The 23,802-nt window shown below is 42.1% G+C and overlaps 1 protein-coding gene and 1 long non-coding RNA gene across 2 annotated transcripts; both read left to right on the top strand.

Moving 5' to 3' along the window:
* Positions 1-3,237: 3,237 nt before the first annotated feature.
* Positions 3,238-5,033, top strand: LOC4342935 (FBD-associated F-box protein At5g60610). The gene is made up of 3 exons (XM_015790026.3): positions 3,238-4,206; positions 4,293-4,427; positions 4,520-5,033. Exons 1-3 carry the CDS (start codon positions 3,283-3,285, stop codon positions 4,874-4,876), a joined length of 1,416 nt encoding a protein of 471 aa, XP_015645512.1. The 5' UTR covers positions 3,238-3,282; the 3' UTR covers positions 4,877-5,033.
* A 12,402-nt stretch (positions 5,034-17,435) lies between these two features.
* Positions 17,436-23,164, top strand: LOC107281510 (uncharacterized). The gene is made up of 5 exons (XR_010742659.1): positions 17,436-18,492; positions 18,589-18,651; positions 19,381-19,563; positions 22,023-22,113; positions 22,796-23,164. It is a non-coding gene; the product is annotated as an uncharacterized lncRNA (long non-coding RNA).
* Positions 23,165-23,802: the final 638 nt, after the last annotated feature.

Raw genomic sequence — 23,802 nt, 5'->3', positions numbered from 1 at the left:
TGATGAACACTTATTATGCAACTGTGGTGATGTAACTGTGATGCTTATATTTATATATATTTCATATGTTTATGTTAAGACTTGCTAAATAAATATTTGATCCAATTAACTCGGTTTTGCAGGTGAAATATGATAAATATTTGAATGGATGTGAAATATGTGAATGGATGTGAAATATGAGATGGCTGTGAATGTGTGGTTGTGTGAAATATGTTGATGTCTGTATATGTGAATGCATATGTATGAATGGGTGATGCTGGGGAGCTGGGGATATTGGATATCTATGTTTGTTTCTGTCATTTTTGCAGCAGGCATGGCTAGCAAAGGCCTGAGGCTAGCCAAAAAACAAAATTTATTTTTTTTGTGGATTATAGTCATCTGTGACGGGCCATAACTAAATGCTCGATTGAGATGAGATCATCTGTGACGGGCTCTAGCTTAGGCCTGATTGAGGTCACTAGTCATCTGTGACGGGCTCTAGTTTAGGCCTGATTGAGGTCAGCAGTCATCTGTGACGGTCTCTAGTTTAGGCCTGATTGAGGTCATCAGTCATCTATGACGGGCTATAGTTTAGGCCCGATTGAGATGAGTATCATCTGTGACGGGCTCTAGTTTAGGCCCGATAAAGGTTAGTAGTCATCTGTGACGGGCGCTAGGTTTGGCCTGATAGAGATAGGTCATCTGTGATGGGCTATAGTTTGACTGGTCGTCTGGGTTAAAACTATCGGTGACGGGCTTTACTTAGGGCCTGATTGAGATATATTCATTCGTGACGGCCGTTTGCCCGATTGAGATAACTCTTCACATCAGTAACTTCTAGTCTGTGACGGACGCTGTGCCCGATTGAGATGGGGCTTACCGCCCGATTGAGATGAGGGTATCCGTTCTAGTGACTTATAATTCCTTCTAGCTCGTAAATCTTGGCATCAATCTTGCCGAACCCCGAGCCTGTCTCCACGGTGGTGGCGGAGGGCACCACACCGCGCTCGTTGGCTGAGCCTGGTTGTAGCAAAAGCATCCAGCTTATAGCCTTGTTGCGCGAGCTGGACTCCCCACACCACCGAGGACAATCATTGGGCAGGCCCGCCCTCTCCACTCGACGACATCCCAGCGGAGGGCGCCGCACTACACTCGCCGGCAGAGCCCGGTTGCCGCAAAGGAGTCCTATTCTTAACATTGCTATGTAGGCTGGCCTCCTCCCATCGGCGAGGAGAATCGTCGCCGCCAGATTCACCCCCTCCCCTCGATGACATTGCCGGTGTGGAGAGGGGGTAACACTGTTTTTTAAAAAATAACACCCCACCTTGTGTGTCAGAAATATCACGAAGCCTTGTTGGATCGGTATGGTTGGAAATGGGTCTACACAAAATGGATCTAAACCTAAAAATGTGTTCCAGGCCAGATAACATGGTACAAATCTTGACGTCCATCCGAGATTAAATATTTCGAAAATGCTACACACACAACTAGATCGTCTGATTTTCGGATGACTACGAGTACACAACAACGTTAACGTGCGTGTCGAAGGGTGAACTCCTCCTCCAGGGAACCGTGAGGCCTCCCTTTTTAGGTTTGACCGGGGGCAGTGGGTGAGATTCGAAGGCTTGGAGAGCGAAACTGTGTGATCTTGAGAGGGTTAGGCCCCTCCAAGACGATGAGACAAAAGGGGTTTATACAGGTTCGGGCCGCTGAGAAGCGTAATACCCTACTCCTTTGCTATGCTGATTGTGGGAGAAATTACAAGATCTCCTTATTGGAGTAGAAGGTGTTGATCATGAGGGGCAGAAGCTGCCCCCCTCAATCCGTCCATCCCCCTCCCTAAGTAGGCCTGGATCTCCTTTTATACCTTAAGGGGTTACCACATGGGTCCAACAACCTAACTTAGTGGAGAAATATTACAATCTTTGCATTAAATGCATGTCTTGTCTCTTAACTTGGGAAGCCAAGCGCATGTCGTCTTGATGATGGGGCCTGTCAAATTAAATGGCGACTGACACGAGGGGTGCCCCTGTCAGTCGCCATTTAAGGGATGAAGACTTTTGGGCTCCTGTTTGACCAGAGCGGATAAATCGACTCCGGCTATGATGAGAGACTAAAAAGCCTCTCATTATGATGTGACGGGACAGAGCACGCAGCACGTCGCCTGGCACACTGACAGGGTGGGGGTTCACAGCCACTGTCCCATCGATCAATCGACCGGTCACGGACCGGTCACAGATCGGTCACAGACCTATCAGATGCGCAACATGCCGCATTAAATGCCGCGTGACACGGCTGCAAGGACTGCTTTAAATGGGTTAGGTGGGCATCAGGCGTGTCCACCTAACCCTGTACACGTGGGCTGATACGTGGAGGGGGTCGGGGCAGCCCGACCCCAAGTTGGGAGGGGGTAGCCGCTGCTCCACCCTGGGCTCGACCCCCCTCGAGGGGAGCCACGTGGGCTTGGGGGTGGCCTCCTCCCTCTAAACGTGATACTCCGGGCCCATATCACCAACAAGGCGGAACGTCAATCTTCGTGGGTTGTAGGCGTGCAGCACGAACCTACAAACTTGTTGCCGCTTCCTTCCAAGTGCTAGGTCTAATTTCAATCGACGAACTAAACAAGACATTAGCATGTTTATTTTTATGCAATGATTGGACAGTACAGTATACTTCGTACTTTATGGTTTTCGATGTCACTATACCTTTTATTATGTGTGTATATACGCAAAAACAGAATATTGAGACAAAGTTAGCAAGCACTGGATTTAGGCTGTGTTTAGTTCAGCACAAAGTTTGAATTTTGGTTGAAATTAAAGATGATGTGACTGAAAGATTGTGTGTGTATGACAGATTGATGTGATGGAAAATGACTGCAGTTTGGATCCAAAATTTGGATCTAAACACAGCCTTAGCTTGACGAAATTCAGGCAGAAGCTGTTACACCGGTCGGATGGAGGAGTCGTACTGGGTTCTAAATATTTGAGTAACGATTTGATAGAAAACACGCTGATCATGTATATAGAAAAAAAAAATCTCGAGCACGGGCACCGCTCCATCAAAAACAAAATTTGGCGCGCGTGCGCCTCCTATTCCCGCTTCTTTTTCCCTCCATTATTATTCCCTGGTTAAGCACGCCGAAAGACAAGATCAATCACAGCCATCCATACCTCACCAACGGCATCAGATCCACCGAACGGCACATGGTCCAGTCTGCCGTCCTCTACACATTCTCGCCTTCTCGGACCCTAGTTCCCCATTCCACCAAAACCCCCAAATCCCTCGTCTCGTTTGCCGCCGGCGATGGCGGCGGCGGCGCCGCCCACAGGCAAGAAGCGTAGATTCGAGCGGTCCAGCAGCCAGGAGCCACCCGGGAGCGGCGGCCTCGACCTCATCAGCGGCCTCCCCGACGCCATCCTCGGCGAAATCATCTCGCTCCTCCCCACCAAGTATGGCGCCCGCACGCAGCTCGTCTCCCGCCGGTGGCGCCCCCTGTGGCGCTCCGCGCCCCTCAACCTCGATGTTTACGATCTCTCCGGCCAGGAACGGAAGCGCGTCGCCCTTGCCTCCAAGATTCTCGCCGAACACCCTGGCCCCGCCCGCCGCTTCTCCCTCCACTGCTTCCGCCTCCGCGGCAGGCACGCCAAGCTGGACGGATGGCTCCGCTCCCGCGCCCTCGCCGATCTCCGGGAGCTTAGTTTCAGCTACGAGGTGGAGCGCGAGGCGCAGGCGCAGGCGTACCCGCTGCCGCCGTCCGCTCTGCGGTTCGCGCCCACCCTCGTCGTGCTTTACCTCAGCAGCTGCGGTTTCCCCGACGAGATGCCGCCGACGCTGCATTTCCCTCGCCTCAAGCAGCTCACGCTGTGCAGCGTCGCTATCTCCGAGGACGCCATCCATGGCGTGCTGTCACGCTGCCCTGCATTGGAGAGCCTGCTGCTGCAGGGGAATTTCGGCGTTCGCCGCCTTCGCATCAACTCCGCATCTCTCAGGAGCTTCGGCTTCTATTCGAAATCCTGGGGCTTCTCTTCTGCATCTTGGAATGGATTTGCTGGTGCCGAGTTGCAGGAGGTGGTCATCGAGGATGCCCCTTGCCTTGAAAGATTACTGCCACTTTGTCCCAATGATGGCGTGGCGGCCATCCGGGTGATCGCGGCGCCTAAACTGGAGATAATGGGACCACTCTCTGATGGCATATCTCAACTCCACCTTGGAACAACGATTTTTCAGGTAGCAGCAGGTTTCATTAAATCACGATTATTCATTGCTAAATGATGGTGGCTATTATTCTTGATATGATGTGTTCTTTTCTGCAGGAAATGACTGCTGTCAGCCTTACAACCTCAATGCGAAGTGTGAAGGTTTTGGTTCTTGATTCTGATGGCCCTAATCTGGATGCAGTTGTTGACTTCCTCAGTTGCTTCCCCTGCTTGGAGAGGCTGTATATTGCTGTAAGTATTTCCCATTTTTTATTATACTCTTGTCAAGTATTACATTGCTAACCAGTTAGCAACTGCTTTCAAATGGTTCTTTCCATTTACAGTCTCAACCGTTTAAGGTTATTAAAAATACGCGGAGGTATGACCCGCTAAATCCAATAGAATGCATTCAGTTCCATCTCAAAAAAGTGGTGATAAGAAATTATGGAGGAAGGAGGTCAGATGTCGACTTTGCCAAGTTCTTTGTTCTGAATGCAAAAGCGCTAAGAGAAATGGAGTTAGCTGGCCTTAACAATTGCAATCAGAAATGGTTGGCCAATCAACACAGGCGGCTTCAATTAGAAAAGAAAGCATCTCAAAATGCTCAATTTACATTTAAAACTACCCATACGAGTGATTTCAGTATGAACAAGCACACCCATGATTTGTCAATATCTGATCCCTTTGATAGGTCTTTATGACCATGCTGCTCTCGGATATGATACACATGCAGTCTTGTATTATGTTCAAATGTTATATTTGTACCTTCTCTTGTTTGGATTTTAGTGTCGTACTATGTCAGCAAGTTAATGAGTTATCTTTATTTAAAGCCGCAACCTAGTAAGTTTTTACCACTAATACATTCCCTTGGCTATGGCAGTCCTATTTTCTGATGTGTAATATTATTGCTGCCCTTGAATTGTTCCATACATTTTTCCAACTGAACTAAATTAAAACCACACGCACAATTATGCTACATGTGGAAAGTAATTTGGCTGGCATATCCAGAATAGCCTGACCATCATTCCTCGAATGTATTTAATAGATAGTAATCTATTTGAATTTTTGGTGCGTAAATGCCATTTGTGGATGCTTTTTGGTTTCACAGATTATACCATTCTAATTTGATAACATAATGTGGATTTTATGTATCAACTGATTAATATATACAGAAGCGTGTGAGTTCCAATCAACACGTCGATGTATTATATTGTATTGTTTTGATGTTTATACAAGGTTAAAATAGTGTGCATACAAAAGCATGTGAAGTTCAAGATTCAAATCAGGATTTCTCAACATATTTATATCATATACTTTAGATGCTTGGAGAAGGTAAACCTGCAGTTTGGTCCCATTTAAGCCTATGTAAAATGAGGAAAACGTGACGCTACTGTCTTTATTTTCCTGCAATATGTATTATGATGTACTATATATTATATTTTCACAAGGAGTGTTTGGTGTTCTATTTAATGACTTAGTCATATGGAATAGTATGAGAATTAATGTTAGCATAAAGGCTCGGAGTTAAATAAGGCGGCAGTTCTTTTTACTGAACGTTCATGCGATTAGATCTGTACTACCAACTAATTGTTATGTTCTGAAATAATAAATTCAGTTAACTGTGACTGGCAGAGATGAAATATGACTTTGTTACTTCTGTGAAGAACTGTTGCATTGGGTGTGCTTTCAGTAGTTTGACGTTAAGCAATATCTTTTATGTTCTTATTTAGAACCGTGCAGTGCAGCATGTTGAGTCATCCATTACTAGGCCTATCTAAATAAAAGATAATCCCTTGTATACCTTTTTGTTTAAGCCATATTTGTTTTAGCAGTATATACACTTCTGGTTTAATTTTGGTTAGTGTTGCAAATCCGTTAGTGGAGTCATAACATAATATCAGCTAAATACAGCTACCTTTTCTGCACAACATATTATACTGTGTGTCTGTCATTATACACCTCCAATTACGTGTTTCTATGCTTTACATCTGCAACACGTTCTCTGCTTTTTGTCTATTTGAAATTGTGAAGGGATATGTGTGCTGTAATTTTTTTTTCCCGAAGTCGTCGCGCTCTTTGTTAGAGAGTTCAGTAGTCCTTAAGTCTGCATGTCTAAATACTCTATTCGAGAATTGCATGTGAAGTTTTGAGAAAGATATATACTACGTAACTTAGATGCGCAAGAAAATATTGCCGACTAGTTTCTGTATCTATCAATGAAATTACAATTGGAAACCCAATGCAGAAATATATTGCTGACATGTTTGCAGAATCCTTCCTTGAATCACGTGGCAGTCCTAATGAAGCAATTACTAACTAGAGAGTACAAATGGCAGTTCAGAAATCAAAATTTGTGATTTCTATGTACTCCTTTCATCCCAATAGGGGTGAAACCGGAGCGGATTCGGACGGATAATAGCTATACCATATCCTAAACTATTTTTTTAAGCGGATGCGGAGAGGGTGTGGATGACGTACGGATGCGGAGCGGATTATTTCGGATGTCGGATTCGGTGTGGAGTCGGTGCGGACTCGGTTCGGAAATGGACAAAAAGTTGTCGGATGTCAAGTTTGTATTCAATCCATACAACAAGAGGGCGGCAATACAATTAGCCGCAATACGATGGCAAAACAACATATGAACATGATCTCAGCTCTCTAGGAAAAACCAACCAAAACACATCAATAATATAATTTTGCTTAATATAACACATCCATCAAAAAAACATGATATAAGTGTTCAGTTCAGCAGTTCACTGCATTGCTTAAAATTTAAAAATGTAGTGTTCAGTTCAGTAGTTCACTCATAAGTACGATAGGCATGAGGCAATGAGACATACAACAATATAGGCATACAGCACACAGCCACACAGCACAGTAGCACACTACATACAGCACACAACACACTAGTTCCATACAACACACTGCCTACAGCACACAGCACACTGTCGACGGACTAGAAGGAGGAGCGGCGGAGGTGGCGCCAGCAGGCTGCAGCGGTGGCACGGCGCACCTATGGTGCCATGCGGCGGCGCGTGTGGGAGCAGGAGAAGGGACTGAGAGAAGAGTCACAGAGAGAGATTTAGGGGAGGATTGGATTAGGTTACACTAGATGGGCTAGATGGGCCGCCCGATGTAAAATGTGCTAAATAGAGTTGTTGTGTGGCTTGAAAGTTGCGTATTATCCGCTAAACAGTACATCGGATAATCCAGTTAAAATATCGGATAATCCGTATCCGTCGGATATAGTTGATACCATATCCGCATCCGCATCCGCATGATAAAATTCGCATCCACATCCACATCGGGCCGGATATCCAAAAATCCTTACCATATCCTCACATCGGACGGATTCGGAGCGGAGCGGATCGGATCGAATAATATCCGCTCCGTTTTCACCCCTACATCCCAAGATATAAAAAGTTTTGGTTGGATGAGACATCCTAGTACTACGAATCTGGATAGGTTGTCTCATCCAAGCAAAACTCTTTATATTTTGAAATGAATGGAGTATTGTATTATTAATATAGCTCGAAAAGAAGCCACCATGTTCGCTATAGAGACTAGAAATTTCCACATTAATCTGTTGAATAGTCCCACATTGGTTGTGGAAGGGCAAATGACCTAAGATATAAGTGGGGGAGCCCCTCGCCTCAATGGCTAGCTTTTGGGGTAGGAAAGGCCCTTTACGATCCTACAATTGGTATCAGAGCTAGGCTAGGTTAACATCTCTGGCCCGATGGACACGTGTGTCGTCCTGATGGACCGTGGATGCCTGCGGGGCCTGTATACCTGATGGACCGTGGGCCGGTGGGGGCCCGGATATGGTGAAGGGGCGGTGAAGGGCTGAGGGACACCAATGTGTGAAAGGGGAGATTGTTGAATAGTCCCACATTGGTTGTGGAAGGGCAAAGGACCTAAGATATAAGTGGGGGAGCCCCTCACCTCAATGGCTAGCTTTTGGGGTAGGAAAGGCCCTTTACGATCCTACAATTGTAAAATCAAAGGTGTTTTTGATTATTATTCTGTGATGAACAATTGGGCATTGGAGATTATTGGTTTTGTTATTTGGAATTTATTCACGAAGTGAGTTTGGAGATGATTGGATTTACACGTGAATCGTAGGTTCATTATTTCATGTGACCGGTCAAACCGGGCAGTGTGTGCCAGTTAGACCGGCGGTGATCGAGCGGTTGGACCGGCCAGCCCGCGGTCTGACTGGCCGACGCTGTGTCGGTTTCGGTTTTGGGTTGTTTGTTTGGATATCCGTGATTGTTTCATTATTATGGCTTCTAGATGGATACTATACGTATGTAATACTGTCGTTTGCTACTGATGAGTCAAGTTGGAGATAACTTGGTCTCGGAATATGGTTTCTTTGTTTATTTCATGTGTAGGTGACTCGATGCCTCGGGAGAGTATTTGCGATGATGGACCGGGAGTCGGCTTGGGGATAAGACGACGTCCGTGGTGGTCAGAGATCATGCGGGATACTTAGGCTAGAGTTGATGCACGTGGTTGATGGAGATTCCATATGGCATACGATGGAGTTGATGGGATGCGGAGTCGAATTTGGAAGGAGTCCAAATTTGGTACGATTGGTTATATATGTAAAGTATCTTTCTTGTACTAGAGGGTTTCCTAAGGTGTTTAGGACTCCTAGTATGAGTTTGGTTCGTGGCTTTAGGCTGCCTACCTCGGGTATAAATAGAGGGGGAGCGTGAGGCTTCCCGGTATCGCTTTAGAGAGCAATTGAGTTTTGTTTTGAGTTAGGGTTTTGAGTTTGGTCGAAATTTTCGTAAGGAGTGCTGTTGGTGCACTTTGTAAACACAGAGAGAATCAATGAAGTCGTCATCCACTTTAAGAGTTCTTCGATTTGTCTTTACCGGGTTTCGGTGGTCTAACCGGCGATATACCGGCGGTCAGACCGGCGACAAGCGTCGGTCAGACCGGCGGCGGCGACAGCAAGCGACAACTGATCTCGGCGGTCAGACCGGAGATCTAATCGCGGTCAGACCGACGGCAACCAGGCGGTCAGACCGGCAGAGCAACTTCGGTCAAACTACGATCCGTCGAATTCGAGGGTAACTTTTATTTCCGCTAAAAGTTTTTGGTTTTTGGATATATCAACCATTCACCCCCCTCTGGTTGGCTTAGTTATTGTGATTCGATCCTACAAGTGGTATCAGAGCCTTGTTTTCTGCTTTGGATTTTTATCGATTTAGAGTTTTTGCCATGGCTACTCCTGCTAGGTTTTGAACTAAGCCTCATGTTTTCGATGGAACGGATTTTTCTCATTGGTGTAGTAGGATGCAATTTTATATTTGGAGAAAAGTTTCTCATTCTTATGTGATTCCTGAAGCTATTAATACTGCTGCTGAAAAAACTGCGTTTGAACAAAATTGTGAAGCTCGCAACATTCTTTTGAGTGGTATTTCTCGTTCGGATTATGATCATGTTGCGCATTTTCGAACTGCTCATGAGATTTGGAATGCTTTGAGTAACTCTCATTAAGGAACAAATAACATTAAAGAACTTCATCGTGATATTTTAAAAAAGGAGTACATTAAATTTGAGATGTGACTATCTTTCTAGGTTTAATAAAATTTTGAGTGATCTTAGATCTGTTGAATCTTCTTATGATGCTAATTATCCACAATCTGAGATTTCTCGTCACTTTTTGAATGGTCTTGACATGTCTATTTGGGAGATAAAAGTTACATCTATTCAGGAGTCTGTTAACATGTCTACTTTGACTTTGGATTCACTGTACACAAAATTGAAAACACATGAGATGAATGTTCTTTCTCGGAAAGTTGATTCTAAGTCGAGTGCTTTGGTTTCATCATCTTCTTCTATGGATGTTGATGCCTCTTCATCTAAGTCTTCTTTTCTGGCTATTTTTAATGCCACATCCGATGATCAACTCGAACAGATTGAGGAGGAGGATTTGGCTTTGGTTGCTAATAGAATTGCTCGAGCTATGAATAATGCCAGGAACAGGAAAAGAGGTGGTCCAAATCGTTGCTTTGAATGTGGTTCAATTGATCATCTTCGTTCGCATTGTCCTAAGCTTGGGAGAGGCAAAAGAGAAGACAAAGATGGTGAGAAGACCAACAACAACAAGTAAAAGGGTACATCCCAAGGGAGGAAGTTCAAGGAGAATCTTAGGAATGCTTTTGATCAAGTCTACGCCGCATTTGAACCATCAAGTGATGTAGGTGGTGAGACTGGAGATGAAGATAAGGGAAAGAACATCTCCGGTGTTTGCTTCATGGCGCGTGGTGAATCGGATATAGAATATGAAGATCATGAGGCTTTGGTGGCAAGGAAGGAGAACGTGTGGATCGTGGATTCCGGTTGTTCGCGGCACATGACCGGTGATAAAAATTGGTTCTCCTCTCTTAAAAAGGCATCCAAGACTGAATCGATTATCTTTGGTGATGCTTCTACAAGTGTCATTCTCGCTACAGGTTTGGTTAAGGTAAATGAAAAATTTGAATTGAAGAATGTAGCTTTGGTTGAGGACTTAAAGTACAATTTGCTTTCGGTTTCACAAATTGTTGATGAAAATTTTGAGGTTCACTTTAAGAAAACTGGAAGTAAAGTTTTTGATTCTTGTGGTGATTCTGTGTTGAATATTTCTCGCTATGGAAGAGTGTTTAAAGCTGATTTTGAAAATTCTGTTTCACCTGTGATAACATGTTTGGTTGCTAAGTTTGATAAAGATGTGATGTTTGGCATCGTAGACTTGGACATGTTGGTTTTGATCATCTCACTAGGTTAAGTGGTTTGGATCTTGTTCGTGGTTTGCCGAAACTTAAGAAAGATCTTGATTTGGTTTGCCCACCGTGTCGTCATGCTAAGATGGTTGCTTCTTCACATGCTCCTATTGTTTCTGTGATGACGGATGCACCGGGACAGCTATTACATATGGACACTGTTGGTCCAGCTAGAGTGTAATCTATTGGAGGAAAGTTGTATGTGTTGGTTATTGTTGACGTTTTTTATCGATATTCTTGGGTTTTCTTTATGGCAACTAAGGACGAAGCTTTTCAACACTTTCGTGGTTTGTTTCTTCGATTGGATCTTGAATTTCCTGGTTCTTTGAAAAGAATTCAAAGTGATAATGGTGGTGAGTTTAAAAATGCTTCTTTTGAACAATTTTGCAATGAAAGAGGTCTTGAACATGAATTTTCTTCTCCTCGTGTTCCTCAACAAAACGGAGTTGTTGAAACGAAAAATCGTGTTTTGGTTGAGATGGCTAGAACGATGTTGGATGAATATAAAACTCCTAGAAAATTTTGGGCTGAGACTATTAACACTGCTTGCTATATTTCAAATTGAGTTTTCTTGAGATCAAAACTTGGAAAAACTTCTTATGAACTTCGATTTGGACATCAACCCAAAGTTTCACATTTGCGTGTTTTTGGTTGCAAGTGCTTTGTCTTGAAATCTGGAAATTTAGATAAGTTTGAGGCACGTTCTACCGATGGATTGTTTCTTGGTTACCCCACACATACTCGTGGCTATCGTGTACTTATTTTGGAGACTAACAAAATCGTTGAGACTTGCGAAGTTTCTTTTGATGAGGCTAGTCCAGGTACTAGACCCGATATTGCAGGTACATTGTCACAGGATCAGGGGGAGGATGGTCGTATTTTTGAAGACGAGAGCGACAACAACGACGACGACGAGGTCGGCTCGGCCGGTCAGATCAGGCGCTAGGCCGGTCAGACTGCCGGCACACCTCCGGTCAGACTGGCACAGGAGGTGCGGTCAGACCGGCCAGGGTTGTCGGCTGAGGGTTCTGTTGATGCTGTTCGAGATGGTCCTCCAGAAACTACAACTTCGACCAATACTGATACAGAACGTGGATCAACTTCAGAAGTCGCGGCTCCTTTGCACATTCAACGACGACATCCGCCGGAACAAATTATTGGTAATATAGGTGAGCGGACTACAAGGTCTAAGGTAACGACTCATGATGTTTGTGCAAATTCTATATTTGTAGCTTCTTTTGAACCCAAAGATGTGTCACATGCATTAACTGATGAATCGTGGATTAACGCCATGTACGAAGAACTTGAAAATTTTGATAGAAACAAAGTTTGGACTTTAGTTGAACCACCTTCTGGACATAACATTATTGGAACCAAGTGGGTTTTCAAAAATAAACAAAATGAGGATGGTTTGATTGTGAGAAATAAAGATAGACTTGTTGCTCAAGGTTTTACTTAAGTTGAGGGTTTAAATTTTGATGAAACTTTTGCTACTGTTGCTAGAATTGAAGCAATTAGAGTTTTGTTGGCTTTTGCTGCTTCAAAAGGTTTTAAATTGTATCAAATGGATGTGAAAAGTGCTTTCTAAATGGTTTTATACAGGAGGAAGTTTATGTCAAACAACCACCTGGTTTTGAAAATCCTGATTTTCCCAATCATGTTTTTAAATTGTCTAAAGTTTTGTATGGCTTGAAACAAGCTCCTAGAGCATGGTATGATAGGCTTAAGAACTTTTTGCTTGCGAAAGGTTTTACAATCGGAAAGGTTGACAAAACGCTTTTTATTCCTAAGCATGGTGATAATCAACTGTTCGTTCAGATTTACGTGGATGATATCATCTTTGGTTGTTCGACTCACGCTTTGGTTGTAGATTTTGCTGAGACTATGCGCAGGGAATTTGAGATGAGCATGATGAGTGAGTTATCGTACTTTTTAGGATTACAAATTAAGCAAACACCTCAAGGTACTTTTGTGCATCAAACGAAGTACACGAAGGATCTTTTGAGACGGTTCAAGATGGAGAATTGCAAGCCAATTTCAACACCAATTGGTTCTACAGCTGTGTTGAATCCTGATGAAGATGGTCAAGCTGTTGATAAAAAGGAATATAGAAGTATGATTAGATCTTTGTTGTACCTAACTGCTTCTAGGTCAGACATACAATTTGCTGTGTGTTTGTGTGCACGGTTTCAAGCTTCTCCTCGTGCTTCACATCGTCAAGCGGTCAAACGAATAATGAGGTATTTGAATCATACACTTGAGTTTGGAATTTGGTATTCTACTTCATCTTCTATATGCTTAAGTGGATATTCCGATGCTGATTTTGGTGGTTGTAGAATTGATAGGAAAAGTACTAGTGGAACATGTCATTTTCTTGGTACATCATTGATTGCATGGTCTTCTAGGAAACAATCTAGTGTTTGCTCAATCAACTGCTGAATCTGAATATGTTGCTGCTGCTAGTTGTTGTTCACAGATTCTTTGGCTTTTATCTACTTTGAAATATCATGGTCTAACTTTTGAGAAAGTACCTCTCTTTTGTGATAATAGTAGTGCTATCAATATTGCTAAAAATCCTGTTCAACACTCACGCACAAAGCACATTGATATTCGTTTTCACTTTTTGAGGGATCATGTTGAGAAGGGAGATGTTGAATTGCCGTTTTTGGACACAAAGTTGCAACTTGCTGATATTTTCACTAAACCTTTGGATTCTAATCGTTTTGCTTTTCTTCGTGGTGAATTAGGAACAATTCATCCTTTTGGCATGGTTTGAGGGGGAGTTTGTATCCCATGGTTTTATCAAGCAATAATATGACAATGAGAAAAATTGAGAAAAGAGAGCTTTGTTATACATATGGTATTTTCTTGTGCATGCTAGCAATACTATGAAGGTTGATTTGTCTCTAGCATAGCCTGTATGTATTCTAGTCCTTTCATGAGATTTAGATTTTGCTTTTAAGGGAGATGATGCATGACACTTAAATTCTCTACTTGAATTAAGCAAATATGCAATGTTGATGCTAGCATGTGGTTTGATTTCTAAATGCTTTATATATATGCTTTATTGAATTGTTATTTCTCAAATAGCTTTAATTGCTCATTGTGAAAAAGAGAATAAAAATATGAAAAAAAATGAATACCGAATCCTTGGAAACAGTCTTGACGACAAGGACGTATTCAATGTGAGCAAAATAATGGGTGCCGAATCCTTGGAAACAGTCTTGACGACAGGGACGTACCCGTAATAAAAGAGAACAATATGAGCAAAAAGGCTCAAGAAAAGAAAAAGTTGAAAAGATTCTCTTGGTTATTTTGTGCTAAAGGTTATTTGAGAAAGAGTGATAAATGCAATAGGTATATGTGTTTAGTGTTTATTCTTCAACCTATGTGTTTGCTAAGATGTTGCATTATAAATCGTATGAAATCATGAATTTTGATTGTTGATTCAAGCTTAATTGTAAAATCTTTGGTTCATGGTTATACTTTAATGCATGCTTGTTATATTATAGATGGGTTCATCTTCTTTTTATTGCAACACATGACATGATATGCTATATGTATGCTAAGCTCTTGAACATTAAAGAACATAATTCCTATGCTTGATGAAATCATTGTCAAAAGGGGGAGAAGAGATGAGTTTTTGAGAAGCAAGGTGTATTTTTAGAGCATGTTTTTTGGTTAAATTGGGAATTTCTTTCTTTTAAAAAGGGGGAGAAGTTTTCTTGGTTCAATTGGGAATTTCTTTCTTTTAAAGTTTACTTTTGGATTTTTGAGCACGATGTGTACGTTTGTATGAAGTGTGCTTTTTACCACTTTTGTTTTTATTTTTCCAAACACCAAAACATTTTTGATGGGTTTGCCAATGTGTTCATCAAGGGGGAGATTGTAAAATCAAATGTGTTTTTGATTATTATTCTGTGATGAACAATTGGGAATTGGAGATTATTGGTTTTGTTATTTGGAATTTATTCACGAAGTGAGTTTGGAGATGATTGGATTTACAGGTGAATCGCATGTTCATTATTTCATGTGACCGGTCAGACCGGGCAGTGTGTGCCGGTCAGACCGGCGATGATCGAGCGGTTGGACCGGCCAGCCCGCGGTCTGATCGGCTGACGTTGTATCGGTTTCGGGTTGTTCGTTTGGATATCCGTGATTGTTTCATTATTATGGCTTCTAGATGGATACTATACGTATGTAATACTATTGTTTGCTACTAATGAGACAAATTGGAGATAACTTGGTCTCGGAATATGGTTTCTTTGTTTATTTCATGTGTAGGTGACTCGATGCACTAGAGGGTTTCCTAAGGTTTTTAGGACTTCTAGTATGAGTTTGGTTCGTTACTTTAGGCTGCCTACCTCGGGTATAAATAGAGGGGGAGCGTGAGGCTTCCCGGTATTGCTTTAGAGAGCAATTGAGTTGAGTTTTGAGTTAGGGTTTTGAGTTTAGTCGAATTTTTTTGTAAGGAGTGCTGTTGGTGCATTTTGTAAACACAGAGAGAATCAATAAAGTCGTTATCCACTTTAAGAGTTCTTCGATTTGTGTTTACCGGGTTTTGGCGGTGTAACCGACGATATACCGGCGGCATACGGGCGATCAGACCGGCGGCGGCAACAGTAAGCGGCAGCTGATCTCGGCGGTCAGACCGGAGATCTAATCGCGGTCAGACCGATAGCAACCAGGCGGTCAGACCGGCAGAGCAACTTCGGTCAGACTGCGATCTGTCGAATTCGAGGGTAACTTTTATTTCCGCTAAAAGTTTTCGGTTTTTGGGTATATCAACCATTCACCCTTCTCTGGTTGGCTTAGTTTTTGTAATTCGATCCTACATAATCAAGAAAAAGGAAAAAGTTCAACAAGTAATATAATTTAGAAATAACTGAAATTCAAAATTAAAAATAAGAAATATTATAAGAATAGTACATATAAAACCCAATATGAGAATAATTAAAATTTGAAAAAGAAAAGAAAATAAATCTAAATTTAGAAAATAAAAATGATAGTTGACATACGAATACAATTTAGATTTAACTGAAATTTAAAATTAAAAATAAGAAATAATGAAAGAAGAGTCTATATAGAACTTGTCAATGTTCTATATATGGAATACTCTGTACTCTACTCTATAGTATGTCAATGATAGAGTGCTGGTTATACACTTGCCAATAATTTTCACAGGATTTGTTATTTCAACAAACCAAGTAATCGACAGCATAAACAGCATCCTAGTGATACAATGCCTATTCCAGTATTTGTTTTCAAGCAAGACGAAAGGATTAGGGATATTTCTTTTATGGTACAATTGTTAAAAAGCGTGGGCTCCACGTGCTCTTCATGTAGCTGGCATGCGAAAATCACTTACAGGTATACATGCGAAAATAGATTTATTTTTTAATGCGGGTGAGTAAAGATGTCCGTCTGTTAAAATTGATTTTTTTTATATGAGTCTTTTAAGTAGCCGTATATAAAAATACATATCGATTTTTCAGGCATGATCATTATTGTTCGCTTACAAATTATAAGGGGTACTCGTACAGAAAAATCGTGAATGGCATGCGGTCAGGAGGGGAAGCCGAGCATTACTGGTGCCTCTCTGGACGTCTCTGCCGTTCTTGTGTGGGCGCCCGGCAATGAGGCGTGCAGTAAATTAGCCAGGCGAGTGTGGCGAACTGACGATGGGTATGGCCCTGCAGCAAGAATGGCGGGACTGCACGAGCGCAGAGAGTCGGTTCGTGGAGATTATCACTTCGTTCGATAATTAGATGAATGAACATGGGATCAATAAACAGAAGGGCAATACCGTTAAGGGATAATTTCGTTACTACCCCAATATTGATTTTACCATTGTTTTATAAGGTTTTTGTTTTTAGCCCCACTTTTTCCAATTGAATGAGGTGTTTACCTATTTTTGACCGAAGGGACTGGAGCCAGATTGAGGTAAAGTAATAGGGAAAATAATTTTTCAAAATATTGATTTACTTTTGTGCCCATAGAGAATTTGGTACTACTGTGACCGTCTCCCTCCACTCCACAAACTTCCGATATTTTTGTCGGATTATCCGATAGGCCGTTTGCCAGATAATCCGAAATTATTAATATATGTAACCACTCTATCTATTGCATATAACATAAGTTGGTACATCCAATAGCCTAATTCATCAATTAACATAGATTTTTTAGTCTAAGGCTTTTATCGTCTCATGTCACACTCACGTAGCTATATTTTTATATTATGGACATCATGTAGCTATATCTATACTAGTATAAAAAGGGGAAATTATCTCCTTGCAATCCTACAAGCTAAATCAACATGTTGATCCTACCATCATCTGCATCCTCATCCGTATCGCTCTCATCCCTACCGTCCACTACGATTCACCCTCGCACAGCAACTCCATCCTATCTCCACCGTGATTTTCGCTCCCATCACCACGCGAAGACTTCTCCCGTGCTACTCGCTATTACCGCTCTCGAACCCCTTCCTGCCACACCCCCGCGCCGCCGAATTTCCCTGACCTGCCACCATCGCCGTGTCCTCCTCCTCCCCACCCACTGCCGCTGCATCGCCTCCTCCTCATCGCCTACGCGTCGTCCTCCTTCGCACTCACCTCTGCTGCATCGCCTCCTCCACACGGCCTCCGCGTTGTCCTCCTCCTCACCCACCGCCGCCGCGTCCTCCTCCTCCCCATCACCCGCCATTGCCTCGCTGATCTCCTCTCTCAGCGCCACCATCAATCCCGCGGCGGTCACCGTCCCCGAGTCCCCTTTGCCGGCTCAACCGTCGTCGTCAGATCCACCGACGGGGTGAACTCGGCAACGGTGGTCCAGTGCTCGATCCCTAACGCATGTCGCGCCGTCTTGTCCACCGCCGCTGCGTCCTCCTCCTCCCCAACACCCCCGTGTTGCTGTGCCTCCCTGACCTGCCACCGCTACCGCCGCCGCGTCCGCCTCCCCATCACCCACAGCGTCGTCCTTCGCCTCGCCGATAACCTCTCTCCGCGCTGCCATCAATCCCGTGATGGCCACCGTCGCTGCCGTGCAGCCGTCGTCGTCAGATCCTCCTCCACCGCCCCAACGCCGGTTGTGTCGTCCTGCCCGCAACACCTGCGCACCCTCCGCCGCTTGATATTCCTGCGAGTTTTATTAAGAAAAATACTTTTTTTCCTGCTGTTGTTACACTTGCTGTGTGGAGAGAAAACTTTGTCAGAAGCTAAATATTGTTGTTAATGTTCTTGGTCAATCTTTTTTCAGGCATTACAGTTTGCAACTGAGCTATGGCAGAAATTGTGATGGCTCCATGTTATTTGCACCAACTGATTAACTGAACTATGCTATACACATGGGAGACTTTGGTTAAAGGATTAGAAATCAGAGTAATTGGAAAAAGATACATGTCCAATGCTAATGCAAAGGCTTGTAGAAAGATTATGTAGAGTGTTTACCCGAAATAATCTCTAGACACTACAACACGATCATGTACTCTGAGAGCCTTCTAGCTACTTCAGACTGTGACAGTGCTTACCTCTAAGGTATTGTTTCCCTTGCACTCTGAATTAACATGACAAATTCTATAATAAATTATATGCAGATATCAATTTGATTTACCTCCGTACATGCTGCAATAGAAAAGTGCAGGAGCTGAAATATTTCTTCGCCAGGTCAAGCAGAATAGGAACCTAAACGGTCAGGTATAACCCTAAGGTTCTTTATTATGTTTCACCCGTGAGTGGTCATGTGGTGGTTTGTGTGCATCTAACTACTGCATCGACTAACAGTTCAACATGCCCTATTGATCCGGTGCTAATCCCCAAGAGCTACTTGATTAAGCTCACTACACAAAACACCGTGGATATGACTTCATTTGGTGAATATTAATGTATATACATTATGTTTCGTGATATGTACATATAGACATATCAAGTAATGGTTTTGTTGTTTATTTGTAGTTTTGTTCCATACTCCACAAAAGTAGAAAATCAATGATTAAGCTCAATTATGATTTATTCCTAGCAGCTTGGTTTATGTGACTTGGGACTGCTAAACAGTACACAGCATATTTTGTTTATAGTGCTCTAGATAATATGGAGGCTCTAGACAATGGTGTCTTGGAGCTCCTTTTGGTTAAACAACATATCCACACAAACAAGGTACATTATGCTTGCTCTCAGGAAAAAAAAAAGGGTTCATTTTATTCAGTGATTATGCTTTTCCTCTAGAAATCATTAGCTGTAGTGTTAGATTCACAATTTCATTCATTTGCAAGATATTCAATGGAATTTCTATGTGAGTAAATTGTTGTGCATATGAAGGTGCATTTGACAAAGGTCAAGGGGAATTGGCGAACTAATCAGTACGACAACTGTTGGTCAACTAATTATACTGTCTTGTGTTTAGTTTTAACAATTCCATTGTTTCAGGCTACCCAAACTTCAGACAGAGGCAGAGGAGCAGGACCACATGAACTCCTTAATATAGATGATCAACATGTCTCCATATCTATCCAGGATGTTGGTCAGAGGAGATTTTGTTCTTTTATTTACCATTGATTGGCCTCTAGTTGATGTATCTAATTTCATATACTCCGTAAGCACAACATGAAGGTAATATCCATACGTGCAAGATTATTTCTTACTTTTAGTTTTTACTATTTTATAAGATAACAGATTTTCTAAGGTGCTTGGGAGGCATTATATCCGTTGATGGCTTCTAATCTGACAATCTGTAACAAAAGGTAGATATAGGAAGGTATTACAAATGTGGGCCAAGGTATTAAGTAAAAATTGGGTGGAGGGTTATATAGGTAATTTTGTACCTGATATCACATTAGAAGGCAACGGTTGTTTCCAACTAACTGCTGAGATAAACTCGGTAACTACACTTGAAATTAGGTAACGGGGAAGAACTAGCAATACTACAAATTAGCGACATCAAACTTTTTGCAATCCTGCATGCAACTTTGTAAATAAAAACATAGCCATATAACTAAGCTTGATCCTATTCAAGTAAGGTCGTATACTGTCAAAAATAAAACTAAGCTTGATCAAACAAGAACCAAGTAATAATGCAATTTAGTTATTGGAAATTGTATGAGTGCCGTCATAAATGAAATATACATATCAAGGAGCCGATTACCATCTACGCCATGGAGAAATCAAATTGCAAGAAATCAAATTGCAAGGAGTGAAGGTTATCGAATGATAATGATTACCATATAAAATAATTAATTTTCTGTGTTTACGTTAATCTCTATTCCAAAGTTACCCTTTCAGAAATTAATGGTAGATTTTAAGTAGGGAGGAAGGTACCTCCCATACCTCTCAAGCACCGTAAAAGCCCCCGTAAGATAATTGTTCACTGGTCAAGCAAGGGCAAAGACCTACATTTGAGCAGTACCTATTAGTCACTGGTGGAGAAACCATCTTTGCTCGGTCGGCCAAAACCCACAATAGTCCCGGTTGTAATAAAAATCGGGATTAAAGATTATCTTTAGTCCCAGTTTAAAAGTTTAGAGCTGCTTTTTGATCTTTAGTTACCAACCGGCACTAAAGATCTATTTCTAGTCCCGGTTGGTAACACCAACCGGGGAAAAAGATGCCTACTATCTTTAGTCCCGGTTGGTGTTACCAACCGGGACTAAAGATCTATTTTTAGTCCCGGTTGGTAATACCAACCGGAACAAAAGATCGTGGCGAAGAGTACGAGGCATCTGCCATCTGCGAGATCGAGGAGGAGGAGGAGACGGGCAGCCTTATCTCTTCACCTCTTCCTCCACTGACCTTATCTCTTCATCCCATCTCTTCCTCTTCCTCCTCCTCTCCTCTAACTCCTCTCCTTCCCTCCCCCATCATCCCTTCCTCTTCCTCTTCTCTAACTTCTCTCCTCTAACTCCTCTCCTTCCCTCCCCATCATCCCACTGATAGATCGGGCGGCCGGCGGCCTCGCCGCGGCGCGCCGGCGGGCGGAGGCCCGGGCGGCCTCGCGGCGGCGCGGCAGGGCAGAGGCCCGGGCGGCCGGCGGGCGGCGCGCCAGCGGCTGTGGCAGCCTGTGTTTTTTTTCTTTTTTTTAAGAATTTGTGATTCGGATCTATGTATTTGATTTGTGTGTGATGTCTGTGAATATGTGATGTATTTGTGATGAATTTTGTAGAAGTTGTGATGTAATTTTGTTTTAAGATTTTGTGATCTATTTGAATATGGCCGATTTGGGGATTTGAGGATTTGGGGATAATTTATTTGGGATTTTGGGATGGGGATGGAGTGAAATCAATATATTAAAAACACAATGAAGAAAAGAAAATAATAATAGAGCAACCGGATCTAGCTAGGCTACCTCTATCTTTAGTCCCGGTTGGTGTTACCAACCGGGACTAAAAAGGCCATCTTTAGTCCCGGTTGGTAACACCAATCGGGATTAAAGATGGATTTTTACTCCCGGTTTTTTCACCTGGGACTAAAAATCACTATCTTTAGTCCCGGATTGGTAGTCCCGATTTGAAAACCGGGACTACAGGGGGTTACGAATCGGGAGTAAAGCCTCTTTCTCCACCAGTGAGATGAACTCAACTTGGCATAGAACAATTCTAACTCTGACTATGAAAATTGATCCCTTTCTCTGGTCCAGGAATTTGAGTGTTTATCTTTTCATTACCAAGGCTTAGATTGCCTCACAATGAACCTGTCCAAGGACCAATCTCTTAAAATTTGGTTTGAGTGGATCCAAAGACAGATATATTAAAAGAAATGATGCATCTTTCTTTAGAGACATTTTATTGAAGCACAAGGTGGGTTGTGTTCCCGACCTCTGCGCTAGGAGCGTGCAACCAAATTGCATTCCATGAATCTAATTAATTTTGCCTTTATATTGGCTTGTTATTTTCAACCTTGATTGGCATGGTCCAGCATAGTAGTAGTTCTTTAAATTTCACAAATACAAAAAGGTAACTACTGTTTTTCTTGATATTGTTGTCTGATTGCTCTTATGTTGTCCCCCTTGACTTTTTCTTCCATCCCTGAGCAAGCAAATCAATGATGTGTTGAAGAATATTATCATTGTGCTGCAGGTTCGTGGTACCTAAGTGGTCCTTATGTGTACATGGATCAATTTGCTGATGATAAAAAGATTTTAGGCTGCTATTAAAAAAAGTGTAACAGGTACCCAAATCTCACACCTTATTATGACATAGCTAGCAGAAAATAGCTTGAACTGATATTCCAGTATCACACAAGTATAAAACCTCATCTAATATAAAGATCTACGGTTGCCACCTTTTCTTTTATCACGGATTGGCCCATTGGATTGGTTCTGAGTCATTCGCTACCTGTAACCTGTTGACCTCAATAAAAGTTTTAGCAGCTGAACTATATATCATAACTGATTTTAATCTGAATGTTTTCTAAATGCATCCTTGCTTGATGGATCTCTTTAGCATAATCTGGTGATCGATACGATGCATGCACTTCATAAGTACAGTGCAAGTTGTGTTAGTTTTTCAATGTTGCTAGCTAGCTTGAGGGAATGGTTTGTTTCAAAACAAACGAGTTAGTTGTATCTTCAGTTCTTCTCATTCTTCATATTCTGCACAATTGTTCGTTAAAATCTCTCTATGTTCAATCAGATATTGGCTTATCGATTCACTGTCAGTAAGCTTGGGATTACATTGTCTAAGTATCATTAAGTGTAAGTTTTTTTTTTTTAAAAAAGAAAGCTATTCTAAGAGCAGGTTGCAATATATGCTACTTGGAGTTACAAGTTAGCTGTTCATTTTCTAGAAATATTGCAGGGTTTTTGTATTTTCTAACAAAGCTGATTGACCATGTTGTGCTGTTTTGTCAGGTTCAAATGATCATAATATATATCTGCAACTCTAATTTATTTAAAACTTCTAGGAGAAGTTGAGGATCACACATTCACATAAAAGTGGCCATTTCTTATACAATTGTAAGCACAATGTTTTTATGACCAATAGCATCGGATGATCAAAGTGCCTTTTATCTCCATTTTCCACATTCTCTTGAACCTTGAGGTTTTTTTTTTCTGTCTAATCCTTAATTCATACAACGTAGGACCTTGTATTATTTTATCTTATGCTTTTGTATTTCAATGAAACATGGCTTGAATATATGTTTATTTATTCTTTATTTGATGTGAAATGAATCGTACACTTTAAATTTAATAAACTTATTATTGTTGTCATATCGGTGATATGCTGATCTCAAGTTAATTTATATTTGCATGATGTGCCTTGCACGTGCACGATTACTAGTTTTTATATTATGGACATCATGTATTCATGATGTTTAGCACTTAATCATATAATTATTACGATGGGTCATTTATTGATTATTGTATTAATGTTCCTTGGATTGCTAACTCGATGTTGTATTGATTGCATACACACGTAACATCCGATAAATTTAATCTGTTTCCAGACCGATTCCGCACCGACTTTGCACCATTTCCGACATCCGAAACAATCCGCTCCACATCCGTACACTATCCGCACCCGCTCCGAATCTGCTTAAAAAATATGGTTTAGGATATGGTATAACTACTATCCGTTCGAATCCGCTCCATTTTCACCCCTACGTCCAACCATCGTGGTGTGGATGGCTTCGGCGTGGCCTTTCCTGCTTGGCGGCACAACGTCGGTGAGGCGTCATGCTGTTGTCTCTCACGGCCTCGCGGCATCGCTGCCAACGCCCAACTGTCTTGCTGAAGAGGTGAGGAGTTGCTGGTTGCTTGCTAGCTGAAGAAAAGATGTGGAGCTGGTGCTTGCTTTATTGCTTATGCCACTTCTTGCTGCGCTAGAATCTGTCAGATTTTCTTTGATGATTTGAATC

The sequence above is a fragment of the Oryza sativa genome, chromosome 7 (genome assembly GCF_034140825.1).
Source record: "Oryza sativa Japonica Group chromosome 7, ASM3414082v1".
Lineage (NCBI taxonomy): Eukaryota > Viridiplantae > Streptophyta > Magnoliopsida > Poales > Poaceae > Oryza > Oryza sativa.
Note: the sequence above shows the minus strand (reverse complement) of the source record. Positions and strands in the feature narration are given on the sequence as shown.